Genomic DNA, 20,323 nt, shown 5'->3' with positions numbered 1-20,323 from the left:
TCAAAAATATATAAAGTAAAAAAAAAAAAGTCACTTCCTATGTATTTTCCATACTTCCTAGCTTCGATGTTAGGGATAATTTTGGGGTATTCTTGCAGGGGAGTGGAGGGAAGTGGGCATTTTTAATGGTATAGAAGAGAAAGAAGTAATTATTTAAAGGCTCCAGCAGAAGTCAGGGCAAAGGCAAATACAAAGTACTAAATATTATGACCTGTTTGGTCCTAAAGACTACTAAACAGGAGGAAAAAGGTTGGGGGGGGGGCTGTGTTATTGTGGGGAGAAGGCAGGGATGGAGAAAAAGGTGGCCCCGCCCACGCTCCCGCTCCCCACTCTCTGGCCGCAATGCAGGTATGAACCATAATTGGTTATCTGAGTTCACAGTGACGTGGCCCTTAGGAGACCTACAGCTGACGCGTAGATTAGTGTCTCCTCCTAGTTGCAGTCTGGTAGTCGTTTGTGGCTGTGTGCTGGCTCGCTATTGCCTTGAAGGCGGGAGAGCCTGTAGCCCAGGGAAGGAGGAAGTTGTAGAAGCTGAACCTGATCCGTAGCAGGTTGGTGGGCGCTGACTGGGGTGACCAGAGCGGTTCCAGCTGGATTTTCCCTATCCCCGTCCCCAATACCCATTTATATGGTGCAAGAAGTGGAGGACTTGGTGGGAAGAGACAGAGAGGGGCCAACAGTTAGGAATGGGTACCAGTTGGGATGTCCTAGGAGTGGTGATCTCGTAGGCGATCCGGCGTCTGGAAGGGAAGGGCCAGAGAACGGGAGAGCGAGGAAAAAGCCTGATTATTGCAAGGCGATGGGAGGGGGTCGTAACCGTTGACCCTGGGGATGGTCGACCCCGTCACGGTTCTAGGCCTCTGTTCTGGTATCGGTTCTCCACCGTTCGTCCATTTTGGAGCGGGAAATGGTGGGCTGCGGCAAGCGGGGGCGAAGGGGCGGGGATGGGCGTTGCTGCAGAGGATAGGGACAGGAATTAGGTCCGGTGAACACTTCCCTTCTGCGCAGGAGGCAGTCGAGTGGGGGCTTTCGGACTGAGGGATATAGTTGGGGAGCAGGAAACTTGTTTCTGACCCCTGCAAGTCGGTGTAAACCTGGGCGCTGCTTGTGGTCCCTGGGGTAAGCGAGACAAAGTCCTGAGATCTCAGCGGGTACAGGTTTGCAATTCCCACACTACCTCTTTGCCCTTCGTCCATTTTGATGCATAAAATGGTGGGCAGTGAAAGGAGGGTGAACTCTAGAAAGGCTGCTGCGTCGCAGCCACGTTGAAATTCTTTATAAATAAACAACGTCACCATCCAGCAAGCGGTTTTCACTCCCCCGCCCAACAAGTTGGCCATTTGCATTCAAGATATGGTAATTAGGTGACGGGAGGGATGAGACGGGGATGGGGAGGTGGGGGGGTGGGGAAGGGGCCTAAAGAAGAGAGGAAACTGGTTTGGAATAATCATCTTTGGTTACAGTGCCTATTTATGGAGCACATCACAGGGCAGAATATGAAGTCGTGATACTTTATGGAGGAGAAAGAGGAAGTGGCAACATTTGATTAGCGGAGTCCTAAATCCACAACAAAGCTGGTGCCTCTGATATTGATCAACTAATCAGTCCTGGCCATTGTCGCATTTCTGTCTGCAGGTCTTCAGGTTCCTTGGCGCAGCAGATTTCAAGGCTAAAAGAGGAAGACTGCTTTTGATCCCTGCAGGTAGGGGGCTGCCTGGGGCCCTTTGGTGTAGGATTACCAGGGATCAGGACAGAACCTGGGGGACTCACTGCCTTTCCTGCCCTAGTTAAGTGCAGGATGTGTGAGCACGGGCCTAAGGAAGAATTTATGGGGAAAATGGTGGGCTTTGTAGCAGGGCTGGGTCTGGAGCGTCCCCTAGAGGGCGCACGAAATCTCTCAGATGGGAAAACCTTTTCTGACAGCTCTGAATTCTGTTGTTATAACGCATTCCATCCTTCTTGCTTCTTATCCCCTAGGAAAAGTAAGCAAGAAAAAAAATCTCAACATGGAAAGTGTCCCCCAGGAAAGCAAAGGAGAAGATCAGGCTCCAGTGCAGAATGAAGAAAAAGCCCACCCTTTGGGAGGTGGCGAAGGCCAGGAGCCTAGAGGAAATATTAGAGCGGGTTGGGCCCCACCTGCCCACGATGGTAGAGAGGACATGCCCAATAGGCTTGTCTATAACCTTCACATGATAGACGGAGATGCAGATGATATGGAACGGTTCATGGAGGAGATGAGAGAATTAAGGAGGAAAATTAGGGAACTTCAGCTGAGGTACAGTTTGCGCATACTTATAGGAGATCCCCCTCACCATGACCATCATGATGAGTTTTGCCTTATGCCTTGAATGCTAAGGTTAATAATAATAACCCCCCTGCTTCCCAAAGTTGTATTTTCTTGATGTACCCTTTACTGTGAACCTGTGGTGTTCTGTCATTTTTCTGATTAGATATTTCATTTTGACTTAGTCTGCAAGTTTTTCTGTCAGCAGGGGAGTTTCATCAACTTGCATGAAAAGATGTTTATTACATACTGTGAAGGTAATAAAGCAGTTAAAAAGAAATCTATAGATATACTATCTCATTTAAAAGTGTGCATATTATATACATATATAGTTTTCTTATTTTCTTTAATTTTTTCTTGATTACTTGTTTTTTCTTATTTTTCCAAAATGAATACATATGTATTATATATGTTAGAAAAAAGTAAGAGGCAAAGAACTTGCCAATTGGATTATAAAGGGAATGGAGACAATCAACAAATATTTGAGAAACATTTAAAGACATAAATCTTGTCTTACCTCTTATAAGATCTCTTATTTAGAAGCACAAACCTAGTAATCATTACAGCTACATTTCTTTACAGTCAGCCTATTAATCTATAAAATGAAAATAATATATGCCTTCCAGGACTAGTGTGGGAATCAAATGAGGTAATAAAGAACATGAGGTAATAAAGAACCTCTGTGGCTGGCTCTACCCATACATGCAAGGTTCTGACACTTTAAGTGCCCTTCATATTTAGAGAAGAGCCCGAGAAGTATGCCTACCCTGGAGTATAATTTAATGCCAAGTGGGTAACCTTTCTATATGCTTCTGTGCCCCTTTTCCCTGGATAATGCCATGACTGCTAAGTATTCCTTCCCCTTCTGCTAGGTTTTGCTCCCTCCACTGGTCCCTACCACTGCTGATGTGCTAGAATCCTAAAGATGACAAAGACCCACTGATTTCTCTTGAACCTTCAATGGTCTGAATTTCCATTTTGCCCTTTCAGAAATATGGAGAATGTCACTTTCTGCTTTGTAGTTATACTTAATCCAGGTGGATACTTCCCTAGTTCTGCTTAGGGATCCAAATAGCCCTTTATGGTTTTTCTCAGACTTTCCTCATTATCCCTTTCCCCTAGATAAATCTGAGTGACACTAGATTTATTGTGCCTAATTTAGTGCCTATTTAGTGTGCCTAAAATTGGACTATCATTTCCATCCTCTGATGCATATGGCCCATTTCCTTGACTCTCCATTTTCTGTGCAGACACTGCTATAGGTCTCACTCTGCACATACACAGGTGTGAAGGTGGTTTTATGCCAACCTAACCCCAGAATACCGAGTAGTCTGTACTCACACTAACCTACATGGATCCAGAGGAATTTCCCTCTTCCCTTGCTTTGATTTTTGCTGTGCCCAATAAACCTACAATCACATAACAATGGGAAACTGGCTGAGACTAAATACCTGGTAAATCAACCATTTGTTTAGAGAATTTTCCATCACTACTGGTCCCCAAGTAAACTGTACCCTTCTCACAGTAAATATATTGTCCTATTGGTACTTGTACCCTCAGTGCCTACCATAGGGAATGGTAAGTTGAAGGGTACAACAGTTAATTATAGCTGAATTGAGAGTCCTGCAATGTGGGCTCAGGTTTGCCTCTGATTATGGGCAAGTAACTTTATTTCTCTACAGGCTGTAGCTTGCAATTGAAAAAGGAGCACAACAGAGAAAGCATTAAGCAACAATATCAACACAGGGACTTACCATAATGTTACATTTGCCAATGTTTATCAACATGTGCTATACAGACCAACTGCATCATAATCACCTGAGGAACTGACAAAAAAAATTCTGGAAACTAGGTTTTACTCCAAGTTCATCAGACATCTCTGGACTTACATAAATTAAAGTGGAGATGCCCCAGCTTTAGTTCAAGTTTGGGCACTCCTCTCCTCATCATGTATATATGAAAGCACTTTTTAAGTGCCTTAAACTATATACATCAGATTTTATTTTCCCATTAGACTGTGCCCTTTTTAAAGAGATAACTGTGTTATTTTTGTGTTGTTATCATTAATGCATAGGTTCTCAACCTTTGCAGGTTTGAATTACCTGAGATTTTAAAGTGGAACTCAGGACCCACTCCCAACCAATTGAATCAGACTCATTGGAAATGAGACCAAGGGATCATTACATTGAAACAACTCTCACAGTGAGGGGCACCTGGGTGGCTCAGTGGTTAAGCATCCAAGTCTTGATTTTGGCTTAGGTCATAATCTCACGGTTCGTGGGTTTGAGCCCCGCATTGGGCTCTGCACTGACAGATGAGGAGCCTGCTTGGGATTATTTATGGGCAAGTAACTTCTCATTGCCCCTCCCTTGCTTGCACTTGTGCGCTCTCTCTCTCAAAATAAATAAACTTAAAAAAATTAAAAATCTCTCACAGTGATTCTGATGTACATGTAGAGTTTAGAACAACTGAGTATAATTTGTGACTAAAGTATCTCTGATTAATTTTCTCTGCACTACCCCTGATTGACTGTGTGACCCTAAGCAACTCATTTTATTTATCTAGAATATATATCTTGTGAAATACATATCAAAGAGGAGGAATTGTATCCCCAAATCAACACATGAGATCCTTTTAAATAGTATATATTAGTATTCCCCAAGGTTTTCTAGTCTAGCAAATGTTTCAGTATTACATGGGGAGCTTGTTTAAAATACAGTATCCTGACCCTTCACCCAAGACCACTCTTTGGTAATGGTGCTTATGTAACTGCAATGTTAAACTCCTGGGTGACTCTGAAGCACACTAAAATTTTAGAGTTACCTGTGCGCACATTTTTATCACACACACACACACACACACATACACACACACACATTTTAAAGTTTATTTATTTTGAGAGAATACCAAGCGCTATCAGCGCAGAGACTGATGCTAGGCTTGACTCAGGGCTTGAACTCACCAACTGTGAAATCATGACCTGAGCCAAAATCAAGAGTCGAATGCTTAACTGACTGAGCCATCCAGGTGCCCCTTTATCTCAAGTATATTAAGGACAAATCAATAAAGTAAAAGAGAATATAAATATATGTTAATCTGAATTCAGGGACAAGAGTATAGAGGAGAAAGCCTGTCTGAGCTTTAGAGAAATAAAAGATGAAACCATAAAGGGAAAGATTCATATTTACTATGTAAAAAATATTAAATTTTCTGCAAAATAAATCAAGACTGTAAATAAAAGTTCAAAGGGAGGGTTCACATGTCTTAAAAAGCTACATTTCTCAACTGAAGACTATGTAATGCTTTTCTCTCATTCCAATGCAGGTAACATATAAACAATAAAATGAATAAAAATTTAATTCCTCTTACCAATTTCAAACCTTGCTTGTGAGAGTCCATCCTAGCCACTTTGAATTTATCCCATATCTAGGGGGTGTTCATCTGCTTGTCTCAGGGAAAGGATGGGAAAGTGAAAACAGGCATAAACATTAATTTTCCACAAAGTCTGTCATTCACTATTAGTATTGGTTTCCTATGACTGCTTTAATAAAAACTACCACAATATAAATTTATTCTCTCGCAGGTCTGGAGACTGAAGTCAGAAATTAATGTGTGGGCAGGGTGATGCTCCCACTGGAAGCCCTATAGAAGAATCCATTCATTGCAGTGCAACTCTTATCAAAGCTACAATAATCAAAATAGTGTTGTATGGACACAATGTCAGACATATAGGCCAATGCAATAAAATAGACATCTCAGAAATAAACCCACACATGCATGGTCAAATGATTTCCAACAAGGGTGCCAAGGTCATTCAATGGGAAAAGGACATACTTTTCAAAAAGTAGTGCTAGGAAAACTGCATATGCAAAATATTGAAGTTTGACCCTTAACTTACACCATATACAAAAAAATGTCTCAAAATGGATCAAAAACCTAAACCTAGGAGCTAAAACCATAACTCTTAAAATAAAACATGGGGAAAAGTTTCATGATAATGGAATTCTCCCTTTTGAAAGGAGAATTTCTATTATATGCCTATTCCACCATTGTATTTGGAAGCACATAAATAGTTTCACAGATTCATAGCTAAATAGGAGTTTTGCCTCAGGATGAATCATATATCTGGTCTCACCTAGACTTAATTCAGATATTCAGATGAGACTTTGGACTTGGAGTTGATGCTGGAATAAGTTAAGACTTTGGGGCTTGTTGGGACAGGATAAATTTTACATTTTGCATATGAGAAGGACATGAGTATTGGGGTGCCAGAGGGTGGAATGTTATGTACTGAATTGTGTCTCCCCAAAATTCATAAGTTGAAACTTTAACCCCCAATGTAAGTAGAGATATCATCTTTAAGGAGGTAAATAAGGTTAAATAAAGTCTTAAGGGTGGGACCCCAATAAAATAAGTGTCCTCATAAGAAAAGGAAGAGACACCAAGAGTGTTTGCTCACAAGAAAAGGGCCATATGAGGATACAACAAGAAGAAAGCCATCTGCAAACCAAGGGAAGAGGACTCAAGAGAAACCACACCCACTCACAACTTGATTTTGGAATTCTAACCTTGAGAACTGTGAGAAATTAATTTCTGTTAAGTCACCAAATCTGTGGTATTTTGTTCTGGCAGTCTCAGAAGACCAACACAGGATATAACACAAATCAGTGATTGCCAGGTACTGGGTAGATAAAGGAAGGCAAAGTACTTAGTGAATAAGTAGTTTTTACTTTGGCCTGATAGAAATGTCTTAGAACTAAATAGAGGTGGTTCCATAACATTGTGAAAGTTCTAAATACCACTGAATTGTTCACTTTAAAATGGTCTATGTTTTTTTTTTATTGTGGAAAAATACACAAAATGCAATATCTAAATTTTAATCATTTTTGAGTGTGCAATTCAGTAGCATTAAGTACATTCATATTGTTGTGGAATCATCACCACTATTTCCACCAATTTTTTCATCATTTCAAACTGAAACTTTGTACTCATTAAATAATAACTTCCCATTCTCCTATCCCCCATTGACCCTGGTAACCACTATTCTACTTTAGGTCTGTATAAATTTGACTCTTCTAGTCCCTTATATAAGTGGAATAATACATACAGTATTTGTCTTTTTGTGTCTGGCTTATTTGACTTAGCATAATATTTTCAAGGTTCACCTACAGTATAATGTGTAGTGGAATTTTATTCTTTGTTAAGGCTACATCATATTTTTAATTAATTAAATAATTAATTAATTTATTTATTTAGAGAGAGTTGGGAAGGGGCACAGAGAGAGAGGGAGACAGAGAATCCCAAACAAGGCTCTGTACTGTCAGCCCCGATGCGGGGCTCAAACCCACAAAACGTGAGATCTGACCTGAGCTGAAATTGAGTTGGAAGTTTTACTAACTGAGTCATACAAGCACCCCAAAGATGCATCATATTTTATTGAATGTATATACCACATATTCTTTATCGATTTATTTTTCAATGGGCACTTGTGTTGCTTATCCCTTAGGACTATTGTGAATAATGTTGCTATGAGCATGGGAGTACAAGTATCTATTTAAGCTTCTGTTCTCAATTATTTTGGGTATATACCCAGAAGTGGATTGTTAGAACATATTATAATGATATGTTTTGGGCTTTCTTTGAGTAAACACAATAATGTTTTCCTCAGCAACTTCACCACTTTACATCCCCGCCAGCAGTGTACAAGTGTTCCAATCTTCCACATCGTCACTAACACATTGTTTTCTGAGTTGTTTTTATAATAGCCATCCTAATGGGTGTGAAGTCATACCTTACAGTGGTTTGGATTAGCTTTTCTCCAATAATAGTGATGTTGAGCATCTTTTTACATGCTTTGGCCATTTGCATATCTTCTATGAAGAAATGTCTATTCAAGTTCTTGGCCTACTTTTTAGGTTCTTTTTTATTGTTGTTGAGTTGTAGGAGTGTTTTATATAGTCTCAATATTAATCCTTTAAGAGACATATGATTTATAAATATTTCCCCAATCCTGTAGGTTACTTTTTAACTCTATTGATAGTATTCTTTGATGGATAGAAAGTATTTAATTTTTATAAAATTCAACTGTGTTAGTTTTGACTACTATAACAAAATTCAATAGACTGAGTGGATTAAACAACAAAAATTTTTTTCTTGTAGTTCTGGAGGCTGAGATGTCCAAGATCAAGGTTCTGGAAAATTCAGTCTCCAGTGAAAGCATTCTTCCTGGTTTGCTGATGGCCACCCTCATGCTCCATCCTTACATGGTGGAAAGACAGAGAGCTCTTCCTCTTTTATAAGGACGGTGATCCCATCATAGAGGCTTCACCCTCATGACCTCATTTAAATCTAATTACATCCCAAAGATCCCATCCCCAACTACCACCACACTGGGGATTAGGGCTCTCAACATATACATTTGGGGAGGACACATTCAATCCATAGTAGTCCACCCTTGGCCCCCCAATATTCATGTTCTTTTCACATGAAAAATACATTCATTCCATCCCGACAGCCTTTAAAATGTTAACTCATTCTAGCATAAACTTTTAAAGTCCAAAATCTCTTCTAAATATTATCTAAATGAGAAATGAGTGAGGTTCTAGGTGTAATTTATCCTAAAGCAAAATTACTTTACAACTATGAATCTATGAAACAACGTAAGTTATGTGTTTACAAAATACAATGGTGGGACAGGCATAAGATAGACATTTCCATTCCAAAGGGAGAAACAGGAAAGAAGAAAGGAGTGATGGGTCCCAAGCAAGTCCAAAACCTAGCACAGCAAATCCAATTAGATCTTAAGGCATGAGAATAATCTTCTTTGGCTCAATGTTCTGCCCTTCAGGCCCTCTGAAGTGGTAACATCACTCATATATCTCCTCTGGTTGCTGCCCATGTTACAGCTCTGTGATAGCTTTTCCCACAAATCAGCTTTCTTCAGGGGCCCCACCCACACATCAACTCTGATAGGTGGCATACATGTCTGCAGTGGTCTAAAAATCCAATTTTGTTGCTTGCAAGTTCTACTTTTAACAAAATACTCAAATAGGAACACAATTCAACCAAGTTATTGTCACCTTATAACAAGGGTTTCCTTTTTTCCTTTTCTCCATTGTCCAATAACATGTTCCTCATTCTGAGACCTAACAGAATGGCCTTTACCATCTATATTACTACCAACATTCTATACATGATTATTTATGTATTACTCTATAAAAAGATGCAAATTTTATTTCCAGCACTCTTCTTTCCTTTCTGAACCCTCACCACAATGGAGTTTAACAATCCTTTCAGAGCAACATTGGCTTTTTCTAGCATGTTTCAATATGTGAATTTTGGTGGGACACAAACAGTCCATAGCATCAATTTATCTTATTTTTCTTTTGTTGCCTATGCTTTGAGTGTTATATTCAAGAAATTATTGCTATATCCAATGACATGAAGTTTTTCTCATCTTTTTCTTCAAAATTTTCAGTTTTAGTTCTTCTGTTGAAATCTTTGATCCATTTGCATTAACTTTTTGTAAGTGGTGTAAGGTAAATGCCCAACTTCATTCTTTTGCATGTAGATATCCAGTTTTCCCAGCACTATTTATTGGAAAGATACTATTTTCCCCATTGAGTAGAACATAATTGAAATGAGAAATTCACGTGAGTGTCTCAATCATGGACTTGAGCTGGCTGAAGGAATCAGTACACTTGAAAATAGGTAAATAAAGATTTCAAGTCTGAAAAACAAAACAAATAAAAATTAATAAGAGCATAGAGAGAGTCAGAACCTTGAGACACTGTCAAATATACCTACATAGACACAATGGAAATCACAGAAAGAGATGAGAAATAAAGCAGCAAGAAAATGCATTTGAAAATGTACTAACCAAAACTTTTCAAGTTTAATCTAACTTAAAAAATACTCTACAGCAGTCTTCTAATCAGAAATTAATGGAGCTCATAAGGCAGTGGGATATCTTCTTCAGAAAATGCAAGAAGAAGAATTAATATTAACCAAGATATCTTAACCAACAAATTCTTCTTTAAAAATTAAGTATTAACTAAGACATTCTCAGGTAACAAATACTGAGAGAATCTTTAAACACTTTCACTGTTTTTTTTATAATGTTTATTTATTTTTGAGAGAAAGAAAGAGAAAGAGATCACACAAGCTGGGGAGGGACAGAGAGAGAGGGGGACAGAGAGAGAGGGAGATAGAGAATTCAAAGTGGGCTCTATGCTCAGTCCAGAGCCTGATGGGGGCCTCGAACTCATAAGCATAAGATCATGACCTGAGCTGAAATCAAGAGTCAGATGTTTAACCAACTGAGCCACCCAGGGACGCCTACAGTTTCACTGTTCTATAAGAAATATTAAATAGAGTCCTTAAGGCTGAAATCAAAGGAGTCTAGATGGTAACTTGAATCTGCATCAAGAAATAAAGAGCACTGGTAAGGTAACTAAATAGGTGAATATAAAAGACAAAGTGGTTGGCTAAATAATGGCCTCCCAAAAGATATTCATATCCAAATGTTATAACCTATAAATGTTTCCTTATATGGCAAAAGCAGACTCTACAGGTGTTATTAAGTTAAGGATCTCAAGATGGAGAGATTGTACTGGATTTTCTGGGTGTGGCCCAAATGCAATCACAAGTATTCCTATGAGAGAAAGACAGAAGAAAATTTGACACTGAAGAGGAATAAAGCAATATGATGATGGAAGCAGAGACATTTGTATGATTTTGGTTTTGGAGATGGAGGAAGTGGACATAATTTAAGGAATGCAGCTCTAAAAGCTGGAGACTTCAGGAAATGGATGTTCTCCTAAAGTTTCCAGAGGCAGTATTGCCCTGCTAATACCATGGTTAAACCCCATGAAACCATTTCAAATTGATGACCTCCAGCATTATAAGAGAAAAAACCTGTTGTTTTAAGCCATGAAGTTTGTGGTACTTTGTTACAGCAGCAATAAAAAATTAATATAGACAGTATAAATGTATGTTTGTTTGTGAGTTTTTCCTATTTGATTGAAAAGAAAACTGCATAAACAATAATTATAAAATAGCATTTAGGGGTATACAATGGCTAAACATGTAGTTTCTAGGACAATCATAGCACAAAGGAGGAAGGAGGGAATGAAGATACATTAGAACAACCTTTTTAATAGTATTGAAATAAAGTTAGAATTGACAAAGTTAGATTGTTTTAAGATGTTAATTTTAATCCGTAGGGCAACCACTAAGAATTTTTTTAATCTTCTAAAAAACAACAAGGGAATTAAAATGGCATATTGAAAATGTCTTTTAAAAAGAATGCAATAGTGGAGAAATAAAGAAGCAAAAAAAGTCAACATATAGAAAGCAAATAGTAAAATGGCAGATGTAAAACCTACCTTATCCATGATTACATTAAATACAAATTGATTAGGGGTGCCTGGGTGGCTCAGTCGGTTAAGCGGCTGACTTCGGCTCAGGTCATGATCTCGCGGTCCGTGGGTTCAAGCCCTGCGTTGGGCTCTGTGCTGACAGCTCAGAGCCTGGAGCCTGTTTCAGATCCTGCGTCTCCCTCTTTCTCTGACCCTCCCCTGTTCATGCTCTCTCTCTCTCTGTCTCAAAAATAAATAAATGTTAAAAAAATAAATTAATAAATACAAATTGATTAAATGCTCCATTCAAAGGGCAGAAATTAGTCAAATGGGCATAAAAGCATGATTCAAGTATACACTATCTACAAGAGAAACACTTTAGATTCAAATAAATAAATATAATGAAGGTGAAAAGATGTAAAAATATATGCCATGCAAAGGGTAATGAAAAAAGTAGTGGATATTTTAATATCAAGCAAAATACTTTAAGACAAAATACATTATTGGAGAACAAGAAAGGTATTTTATAACAAGGTCAATCCATAAGGAATCTATTAAAATATATGTAAACATATGTAAATGTCAAAATACATAAAGCAAAAACTACCAGAAAAGAAAGGGAAAAACAGAGAATTTGAAAATAGAAAATGCAGACTTTGGGGCGCCTGGGTGGCGCAGTCTGTCAAGCGTCCGACTTCAGCCAGGTCACGATCTCGTGGTCCGGGAGTTTGAGCCCCGCGTCGGGCTGTGGGCTGATGGCTCAGAGCCTGGAGCCTGTTTCCGATTCTGTGTCTCCCTCTCTCTCTGCCCCTCCCCCGTTCATGCTCTGTCTCTCTCTGTCCCAAAAATAAATAAACGTTGAAAAAAAAAAAAAAGAAAATGCAGACTTCAAAATGATACTTTAAAAATTGGATGGAACAAGTAGGAAGAATATCAATAAGAAGATAAGACATTTGCATAAAACTACAAACCAACTAGAATAACAGACATCTATAAAATATTCCAAGCAACATCAAAACACATCTTGTCAAGCACCCATGGAACATTTTTTTGGATAAGCCATAATAAAATACCATATAAATTTAAAGGATTGAAATCACACAAATAATATTCTCTGATAATAATGGACTTAAATTAGTAACCAACAGCATAAGGATATCTGAAAAATCTATCAACATGTAGAAATTAAGCAATATATTTCCATTTAATCAGAAGAAATCATGAAAGAAATTGGAAACTACTTACAGATGAATAAAAATGAAAACACAACATACCAAAACTTATGGGATGTAGTTAAGCAGTACTTAGAGGGAAATTTATAGTTGTAATTGCTTGTATTGAAAACATGAAAATCTCAAATCAGTAATTTAAATTCCCATCTTAAAATACTAGAAAAATCAGCTTAAAACCAAAGAAATCATAAAGAAGGAAATAGTAAATATTTGAGTGGAAATAAATGAAGTAAAGAATAGTAAAGCAATAGAAAACCTAACTAAAACTGAAGATTGCTTCTTTGAAAATAAAAGGAAAAAAAAGTGGCAAATTATAGATACACTGATCAAAAAAAAAAAAAAAGAAAGAAAGAAAAAGGATGAGGATTCAAATTATCAGAGCCAGGAATGAAAAAAGAGACATGAATCTTAAGTCTACAGGTTTATACAGGATTATACAGTAATATTATGGACACCTGTGTGACAATAAATAAGACAAGATAGATGAAAAGGACAAATTCCAATAAAGACACAAACTACCAACACTGACAAATAGGAATAGAAAGAAAAGTAACCTTATTGAAAATAGCAAGGTATGGAATTCTTGGACTTGACCCCTCCCGTAAAAGCAACTAATAAGCTGGCAAAAAATATCAGAATCAACTTTTGTAGAACTCTGGAATCTAGTAAAATAAAAATTGTAACAACCAGGGGGAAATTTGGTGAAGAAAGAGGCTACTGCTTTGTGGTAAGAAATTTTAAATTGTCTGCCTACCATCCCCCATGCCCCAGGTTGTCAGCAGTCCGTGGATGGCAGCTTGATATCCTGGTTTACACTGCTAGTGCCAGAGGGAAGAATTCAGATCCCATTCTCATAGAATTCTGGTTGTGGGTCTTAGTCTGTCTGGCAGCTCCCTGAAAGACCAGCACAAAAAATTCCCTTTGTCACACCAAACAGACCATTCCTGGGACTGGAACTGGGATAGCTTCCTGGGTGGCTTTTGCCAAAAACACTTAAAGTCACAGGTATTGGCCACAGCAGCCTGGGACAAGGAACAACATTTGAGGTAAACAATACATTGAGAAGCCTAAGTATGAGAAGTTGGGGAAAGACATACACGGAGGAACAAGCACTTTTAAAAACTCACATATACTAAGGAATTGAAAAGTATATGTGCATACCCAAGGTTGGATACATGCTCAGAAAAAACCACAGAAAACCCTAAGCATTAACCGTGGGCTGTTCTTCAGGATCTGCCCAAGCAGAAAGTAAAGCACTAAAACTACTTCAATGTCGGAGTTCATCTGCAAAGACTGGGGAAGTATTTTTATTCTCATGGTTCTAGACATTTAAAGTAACCATGACCAAATACCAGTTGATTACTGAGCTAATAAGGCACAGGCTTCAGTCGTCACACATGACAAATAATACAGAATTTACAAAACTATTTTTAAAAGTCACTAAACAAAGAAACAACCCACAACAAAGAGCAACAACAAACCTTGGAAAGTGGGAGGATCTCATTTACAGAGTTGATATTTTCTAATATACAAAGTGTCCAGATTCCAACACAAATTGTGAGGCATATGAAGAAACAAGAAAATAAAGAAAATATGATCTATTTATAAGAAAGAAACATTATTAGGCTGACTATAAGAAAGGTTATGTATTGGACTAACTAGACAAAAAAAATAGATCAACTGTCTTAAATATGCTCAAACAGCTAAAAGAAAAGATGGACAAAGGACTAAGGAAATGAAGAGGCAACACTTTAGCAAATATAAACTATCAGTAGAAAGATAGAAATTTATAAAAAGGAACCAAACAGAAACTCTGGAGCTGAAAAGCACAATATCTGAAATGAAAAGCTCACTAAAGGGGTTTAACAGTATATTTGAGCAGGCATGAAAAAGAACCAGTTAGCCTGAAGATAGATCAATTGAGATTATCCAGTCTGAGGAGCAAAAAGTTAAAAAAAAACTGAAGAAAATTTTAAAAAGCCTAAGAGAACCAGGAGACACATGAAGCATGTTTAACATGTGCATGACAGGACTCCAAGGAGAAGAGATACAGAAATGAGAAGAAAGAATTTTTGAACAAATAAAAGATAAAAATTTCTCATTAGAGGACACACTATCTATGCATCCAAAAAGTTCAGTTAACTACAACAGGATACACATGATCCAAACCAAGGCACAGTATAGTCACATTGTCAAAACCAAATATGTGGCATTACGCTGTAGCAACTTTATATTGGCAATTTTCTAGTTTTTGAGGTGGGTGGTGGTTTCACAGTATGAAAGAGGAAAGGGAAGGGAAGGGAAGAAAAAAGAAAAGAGGGACAAAGGGTTAATGATACAGAGTGTATTGTAGACCAAGGATGATGATAAATCTATTCATCTGTGATCCATTTAAAATATATTTTAATGCTATCTTGTTTAGCTGTCTGACACTCTCTCTAAATAAGAAGAGGTCAAATATTGGAGTGCAAGTTTCAAGTGTGAAGAGAAGTGAAGGGAGAAGGTGAGAAGGAAGTTGGTGAAAGCAGTTTGGGGTATACGGATTTTGAGGTTCCTCAGGGACATTCAAGCAGTGGTAGCCAATAGTTGGCAAAGAGGGTCTAAAGCTCAGGGGAGAGGATAGCCTGGTGATGGAGATTGGAGAATCATCTGTGCTTAGAGGGAAATGAACAGAAATAACTCAGGGAGAGAGAACGTGTGGACTGAGGAGAGAGGAGGCCCAGGAACACAGCTACTCAAGGTGGCAGCTCTACTTTGGCGGACACTACCACCAGAGCTCTGGAGTCTGGCAGAGCCTGTCTTGAAAGCAGCCTGTGGGATTCCGTTGCTGAGTGCTCTCGGCAAAGTCGGGTACCCTCCCTGCGATCAGCTGTCACACCTGGCAATGACGTACCTCTCAGAGGGATGCTGTGTGAGGACCTGAGATGCGCGCCAGGTAAAGCACCTGCGGTAAAGAAGCCTCTGGGCTGCCCTCTCGGCGACCCCCTTTTGCCACACTGCTCCCCACCGTCTGTGGCTGGCTGGTCCCTACGGGATGGGGATGAGGGGGCGGAGCGGGGTGGGGAACCGAGCTTGGGTGACGCGGCGCTCACGTGACCGGTCGGGCGCCGACGTGGGCAGCAGCCCCCGCGCCCGCCTGCTCACCCACCCTGCGGTCCGGTGCCTGCGCTGTCCGCTCCCGTCGCCCGCGCAGAACCAGCTCCCTGAGCTGCCCGGGCGGCGGGCGAGGGGCCGGCGGGCTTTGGCGAGCCCGAGGAGGCACAGGGCTGCCCCGGGCCCCGCAGGTCCCTCAGGTCGGTGTGAAGGTGGGTGCTGCCGGTGGCCCCGGGCAGGGGTGGAGGTGGATGGGAGTAGGATCTGGGAGCAGCGCGGGGTGGGGAGGGGTCCGGGAGGTTGGGGAGGAGGGGGACGCGGCGGGGAGGTGGGCAGGTGAGGAGGGAGCATCTTGCAGCAGGCTCTGTCGCCTCCTCGACGCCCCTCCTCTGCGCTCTCCATACATTTTTGGACCCGAAATGGGAGGGGGGCGCCCCCGCAGTGCGACAGTGAAATGTAGACAGACATATTCTAGAAATAACCCCCTCTCACACTCTGCACCTAAGTGGAAATATTGACCTCCGCAAAAAGAGGGTGAGGGCGGGCGGCTTGTCTGCAGGGGAGGGGGTCACAGAGATCCAAACAGTTTGGACAGCATCCTGGTCTGGAGCCTGAGGCCTGGAAAGTAATGGCGGCTGGGATGCGGGGGAGGTAAGTGAGGGAAATGTTGCATGAGGAGGGCCCAGATTCAGGAAAGAAACATCAATTTGCTGAGAGCAAATTGCTGAGACGCCCTGCCCCTGTCTCCTGTCTGTCTGCAGGTCTGTGTGTCTGTCCCCAGCACTCTGCAAGACTAGAAAAATAGGAGGGGCACTGGACAGGGATGGTGGGGTGTAGAGAGCAGAACTTGGGCAGAATTTGAGTTCCCCACTGCCCATCCCCCCCACCACATATATTGCAGACACCCAGCCACGCTGAAGGATGGTACAGAAGGCGGTAGGTCCTGCCAGGGAAACGGTTGGGAGGAATGGTAGGGTAAATAATGTGCAGAAGACACTTGGAGGGCTAGGATTCAGGAAAGGGACCCAGCTCTTTGTGCATCCACCAAATGCCCAGCCTCTTTCTCCTGTCTGTCTGCAGTTCTGTGTGTTTATTCTCAGCACTCTACAAGGCTAGAAAAGGAAGAGAAACCTGTCCTGAATTCCTGCAGGTCAGTGAAGTAAGGGGGTGTCTGGACAGGGACCTAGAATGGTGGGGATTGTGGAGGGTACAGCATGAGCAGAATTTGGGGTCTAACCACCCACCTCCCAACACATTTACATTTTACCATGCTGAGCTGTCAAAAAGACAATGGCAGGGCCTGAGAGAAATGGTTGGTTCCTGTATGTGGGAGGAATGGTGGGAGAAGGAGCTTAGCAAAAGGGCACACTTGGAGTGCCAGGCCAGGTTAGGGGAACCCAGATAAGAGTACATAGGTGTGAATATGATCCAGACCTGAATTCCGCATTCTACTCCCAAGCCCTCAGTCTCCCTTGTCTCCTCTTCCTCCCACCCCCAGGACAGGAAAAGGAGGCGAAATCTCAACATGGAAAAATTCTGCAATGGAAATGAAGGAATGCCTGAGAAGCAAGGAGAGATGGAATACAAAGAACAGCCACAGGATGTGGGAAAGCCAGAAGAAACTTGTACTCTGGAAGACAAGGAAAAGTTAGAAAATGAGGGGAAAACAAATCACAAGGGAAAGACAGAAAATGAAATTCTAAAGGACAACCAAAAGCCGGGGAGTGTGGCAAAAGCAAAAGAAGGAAAGCCAGTGAGCGAGGGAAAATCAGTCAGTGAGAGAAAGCCAGAGAGCCAGGGAAAGCCAAAAGAAGAAGGAAAACCTGTGAGTGAGGGGAAGCCAGGGAACAAAGGACAGCCAAAAGAAGGAGAAGCAGGGAGTGAGGGAGAGCCAAAAGAGGAAAAATCAGAGAATGAGGGAAGGCCAGAGAGCCAGGAAAAGCCAAAAGAAGAAGAAAAACCAGCCAATGACCCAAAGACTGCAGGAAAGCGCCCAGCTGGGGATGATGTACCCAAGAAGGCCAAAAGAAAAACCAAAAAGGGGTTGGCTCAGTGCCTCAAGGAATATAAAGAGGCCATACATGATATGCATTTGAGCAATGAGGAGATGATAAGAGAATTTGATGAGATGGCCAGGGTGGAGGATGAGGTGAAGAAAACCAGGCAGAAGTTGGGGGGGTTTATGTGGATGCAAAAAAGTTTACAGGACCCCTTCCACCCAAGGGGCCCAAGGGAACTCAGGGGTGGTTGCAGGGCCCCACAAAGGGGCTTTGAAGACATTCCTTTTGTGTAGTGCCTCTGGAAAGCATTTGCCAGGCCCTGTGCTTCAACCTTATGCTAATAATTTGCTTTAGCTGTCGCTCTTGTTATCAGCAGCCTTCTGACCCAACTAGAGCACTCTATCAGTAGGGGATTTTCACCCGTGCATTGCAAAGACATTATAATTCTTGGGGAAATAAAGCAGCTTATAATATCCTCTACAGAATTGGTCCACTTTTGTAAAAAAACACAAGTTTATGTAATACATATGTGCACAGGAAAAATAGAAAATTTGTTCACCAAAAGGTTAACAGTAGTTCTCTGAATTAGTATACTGTGGAGAACTTGATTTCTTTGTTTTCTTTCTACCTGTATGTTTATTTTTTTCCTAAAGAACACAGATTGCTTTTCTCATAAGGAAATGCTAAAATATAAAAAAGGAAAACAATATGGAAAAAGAAATATGAAGATCTGTTCAGTGAATTTATGAAGACTAGTGGAAACACTTAAAATTTTTGTCAGAACTTAATATGTGAAATTCATATTCCCTCTAGGACTCATATTTAGAAGAATTAACCTGGCAGTTATAACAGACCCATTGTTGTAAAACACAGTCTTGTCTTTCTGAAATGGGGATAATACTAGCCTCACAATATTCCTGAGTAGAACAGATGAAGCAGTGTGTATGTGAGCTATGTTGGTCTGGTTTCTACATTTTCCCCTATGTTAGCAGGACCAAGACCCTCATCAGACATTTAGAAGGGGGATGAGGTACAGCTCACCAATAACCAGGAATTAGTCCAGGAAGTCAAAAGATGGGTACCACCCTCCCCAGGGTACTGCTATGTCTGCTGCACAGTGTGCTTCTTCTCATGGATTGGGCACACTCTTAAGGTTCTCACTGTTGCTGACAGGCTGATGTCCTCAAGGTGACAAAGTCCAGTTGATTTCCCTGGAGTCCCCAGTAAGCCCAAAACCTGCCTCACACCATATCACCTATAGAAGTGAGGATAAAGCTAGAATTATGCTTACACAAGTGAATAACATCCCAGTGATACTTTGACACTTAATGGATCTCAGATTTTTTTTAGCAAGCCAATCCTTTCTGTGTTTGTTGTGTTGTAAATATGTTTTTGTGTACAGCTATCTCTATACCAGATTCAAATATGGGACGTTGAAATAAAATCTGAGTTCCACACACTGGTTTTCTCATCTTTCAGTGCCTTGTCTGCTTGATTCCTCTTTCCTTAGAGGTAATTGTCTCCTAGGAAACTCCTGCCAGGTCCTGCTTTACAAGGTTAGCACACCTACCCACACTTAAGGTTTTTAGAGCATTGCTACTCTAAAGTGGTCAATGGACCAGCTGCATCAGCATCATCTGAGAGATAGAAGTGCAGAATCTCAAGTCTCCATCTTAGATGTACTGAATCAGAATCCTAATTTAACAAGATCTGCAATTGATTTCTGTATGCATTAAAGTTTGAGAAGCACTGGTCTACAAGGAGACTACTTAGCCTCCCCACTCCCACCTTCACATGAAATATGTGCCTAGAAGAATAAATATATGTGCTACAGAAGATATACATCACAGATGATATGTGTTAAACTGTGTTACTGTGTTAAACTGTGGTGTGTTAAGCTTAGTCCCACACTCCCTGAATTAATAGAGCCTGAAACAAATGTAATGAGTCAAGACCTGCAATTTTTTAAGGAAGTAGGGTAGAATAGAATTGATTACAGCCAAATAGGAAAGAATCAGAATATATCACAGGTAGGTAGGTTGAAAATTGTTTTGTGAAATTTGTGTTTCCGTTATGTGTGCATGTGTGTATATATACCAATATATATGTTTATGTGTATATATATATATATATATATGTGTGTGTGTGTATATATATATATGTGTGTGTGTGTATATATATATATATATTTGTGATTGTGGACTGAAGCTTTTAAAAAAACTAAGAAACAATGCATTGGACTCTGCTTCTCAAAGCACAATCTTTCCTTTCCATCCTGGTACCTCTAATACCTCTCACAGTGTCTGACAAGTCATAGGTTCCTAATAAAGTTGTAAATAATAATAGAAGTTCTCA

The 20,323-nt window shown here is 40.4% G+C and overlaps 2 protein-coding genes across 4 annotated transcripts; both read left to right on the top strand.

The window, feature by feature from the left end:
- Positions 1-404: 404 nt before the first annotated feature.
- BEX5 (brain expressed X-linked 5) lies at positions 405-2,561 on the top strand. 2 transcript variants are annotated; one of them, XM_043570925.1, is made up of 3 exons: positions 405-551; positions 1,636-1,702; positions 1,978-2,561. In XM_043570925.1, the coding sequence occupies exon 3, from the start codon at positions 2,007-2,009 to the stop codon at positions 2,346-2,348; it is 342 nt and encodes a 113-aa protein (XP_043426860.1). In that variant the 5' UTR covers positions 405-551; positions 1,636-1,702; positions 1,978-2,006; the 3' UTR covers positions 2,349-2,561. The 2 variants fall into 2 exon arrangements, with proteins under 2 accessions (XP_043426860.1, XP_043426861.1); XM_043570926.1 differs by lacking the exon at positions 405-551 and adding an exon at positions 988-1,119.
- Positions 2,562-16,067: 13,506 nt separating this feature from the next.
- On the top strand, positions 16,068-19,427 carry TCEAL2 (transcription elongation factor A like 2). Of its 2 annotated transcripts, XM_043570922.1 has the most exons (3): positions 16,068-16,180; positions 17,049-17,118; positions 17,467-19,427. In XM_043570922.1, exon 3 carries the CDS (start codon positions 17,494-17,496, stop codon positions 18,259-18,261), a length of 768 nt encoding a protein of 255 aa, XP_043426857.1. In that variant the 5' UTR covers positions 16,068-16,180; positions 17,049-17,118; positions 17,467-17,493; the 3' UTR covers positions 18,262-19,427. The 2 variants fall into 2 exon arrangements, with proteins under 2 accessions (XP_043426857.1, XP_043426858.1); XM_043570923.1 differs by lacking the exon at positions 17,049-17,118 and having other exon boundaries at positions 16,074-16,180.
- The last annotated feature ends 896 nt before the right edge of the window (positions 19,428-20,323 follow it).

This window comes from Prionailurus bengalensis, chromosome X (genome assembly GCF_016509475.1).
Source record: "Prionailurus bengalensis isolate Pbe53 chromosome X, Fcat_Pben_1.1_paternal_pri, whole genome shotgun sequence".
In the NCBI taxonomy this organism is placed as follows: Eukaryota; Metazoa; Chordata; class Mammalia; order Carnivora; family Felidae; genus Prionailurus; species Prionailurus bengalensis.
Note: the sequence above shows the minus strand (reverse complement) of the source record. Positions and strands in the feature narration are given on the sequence as shown.

Bases quoted from the DNA above. Each gene is read 5' to 3' on its own strand.
- BEX5 (XM_043570925.1), top strand. From the start codon at position 2,007: ATGGAAAGTGTCCCCCAGGAAAGCAAAGGAGAAGATCAGGCTCCAGTG.
- TCEAL2 (XM_043570922.1), top strand. From the start codon at position 17,494: ATGGAAAAATTCTGCAATGGAAATGAAGGAATGCCTGAGAAGCAAGGA.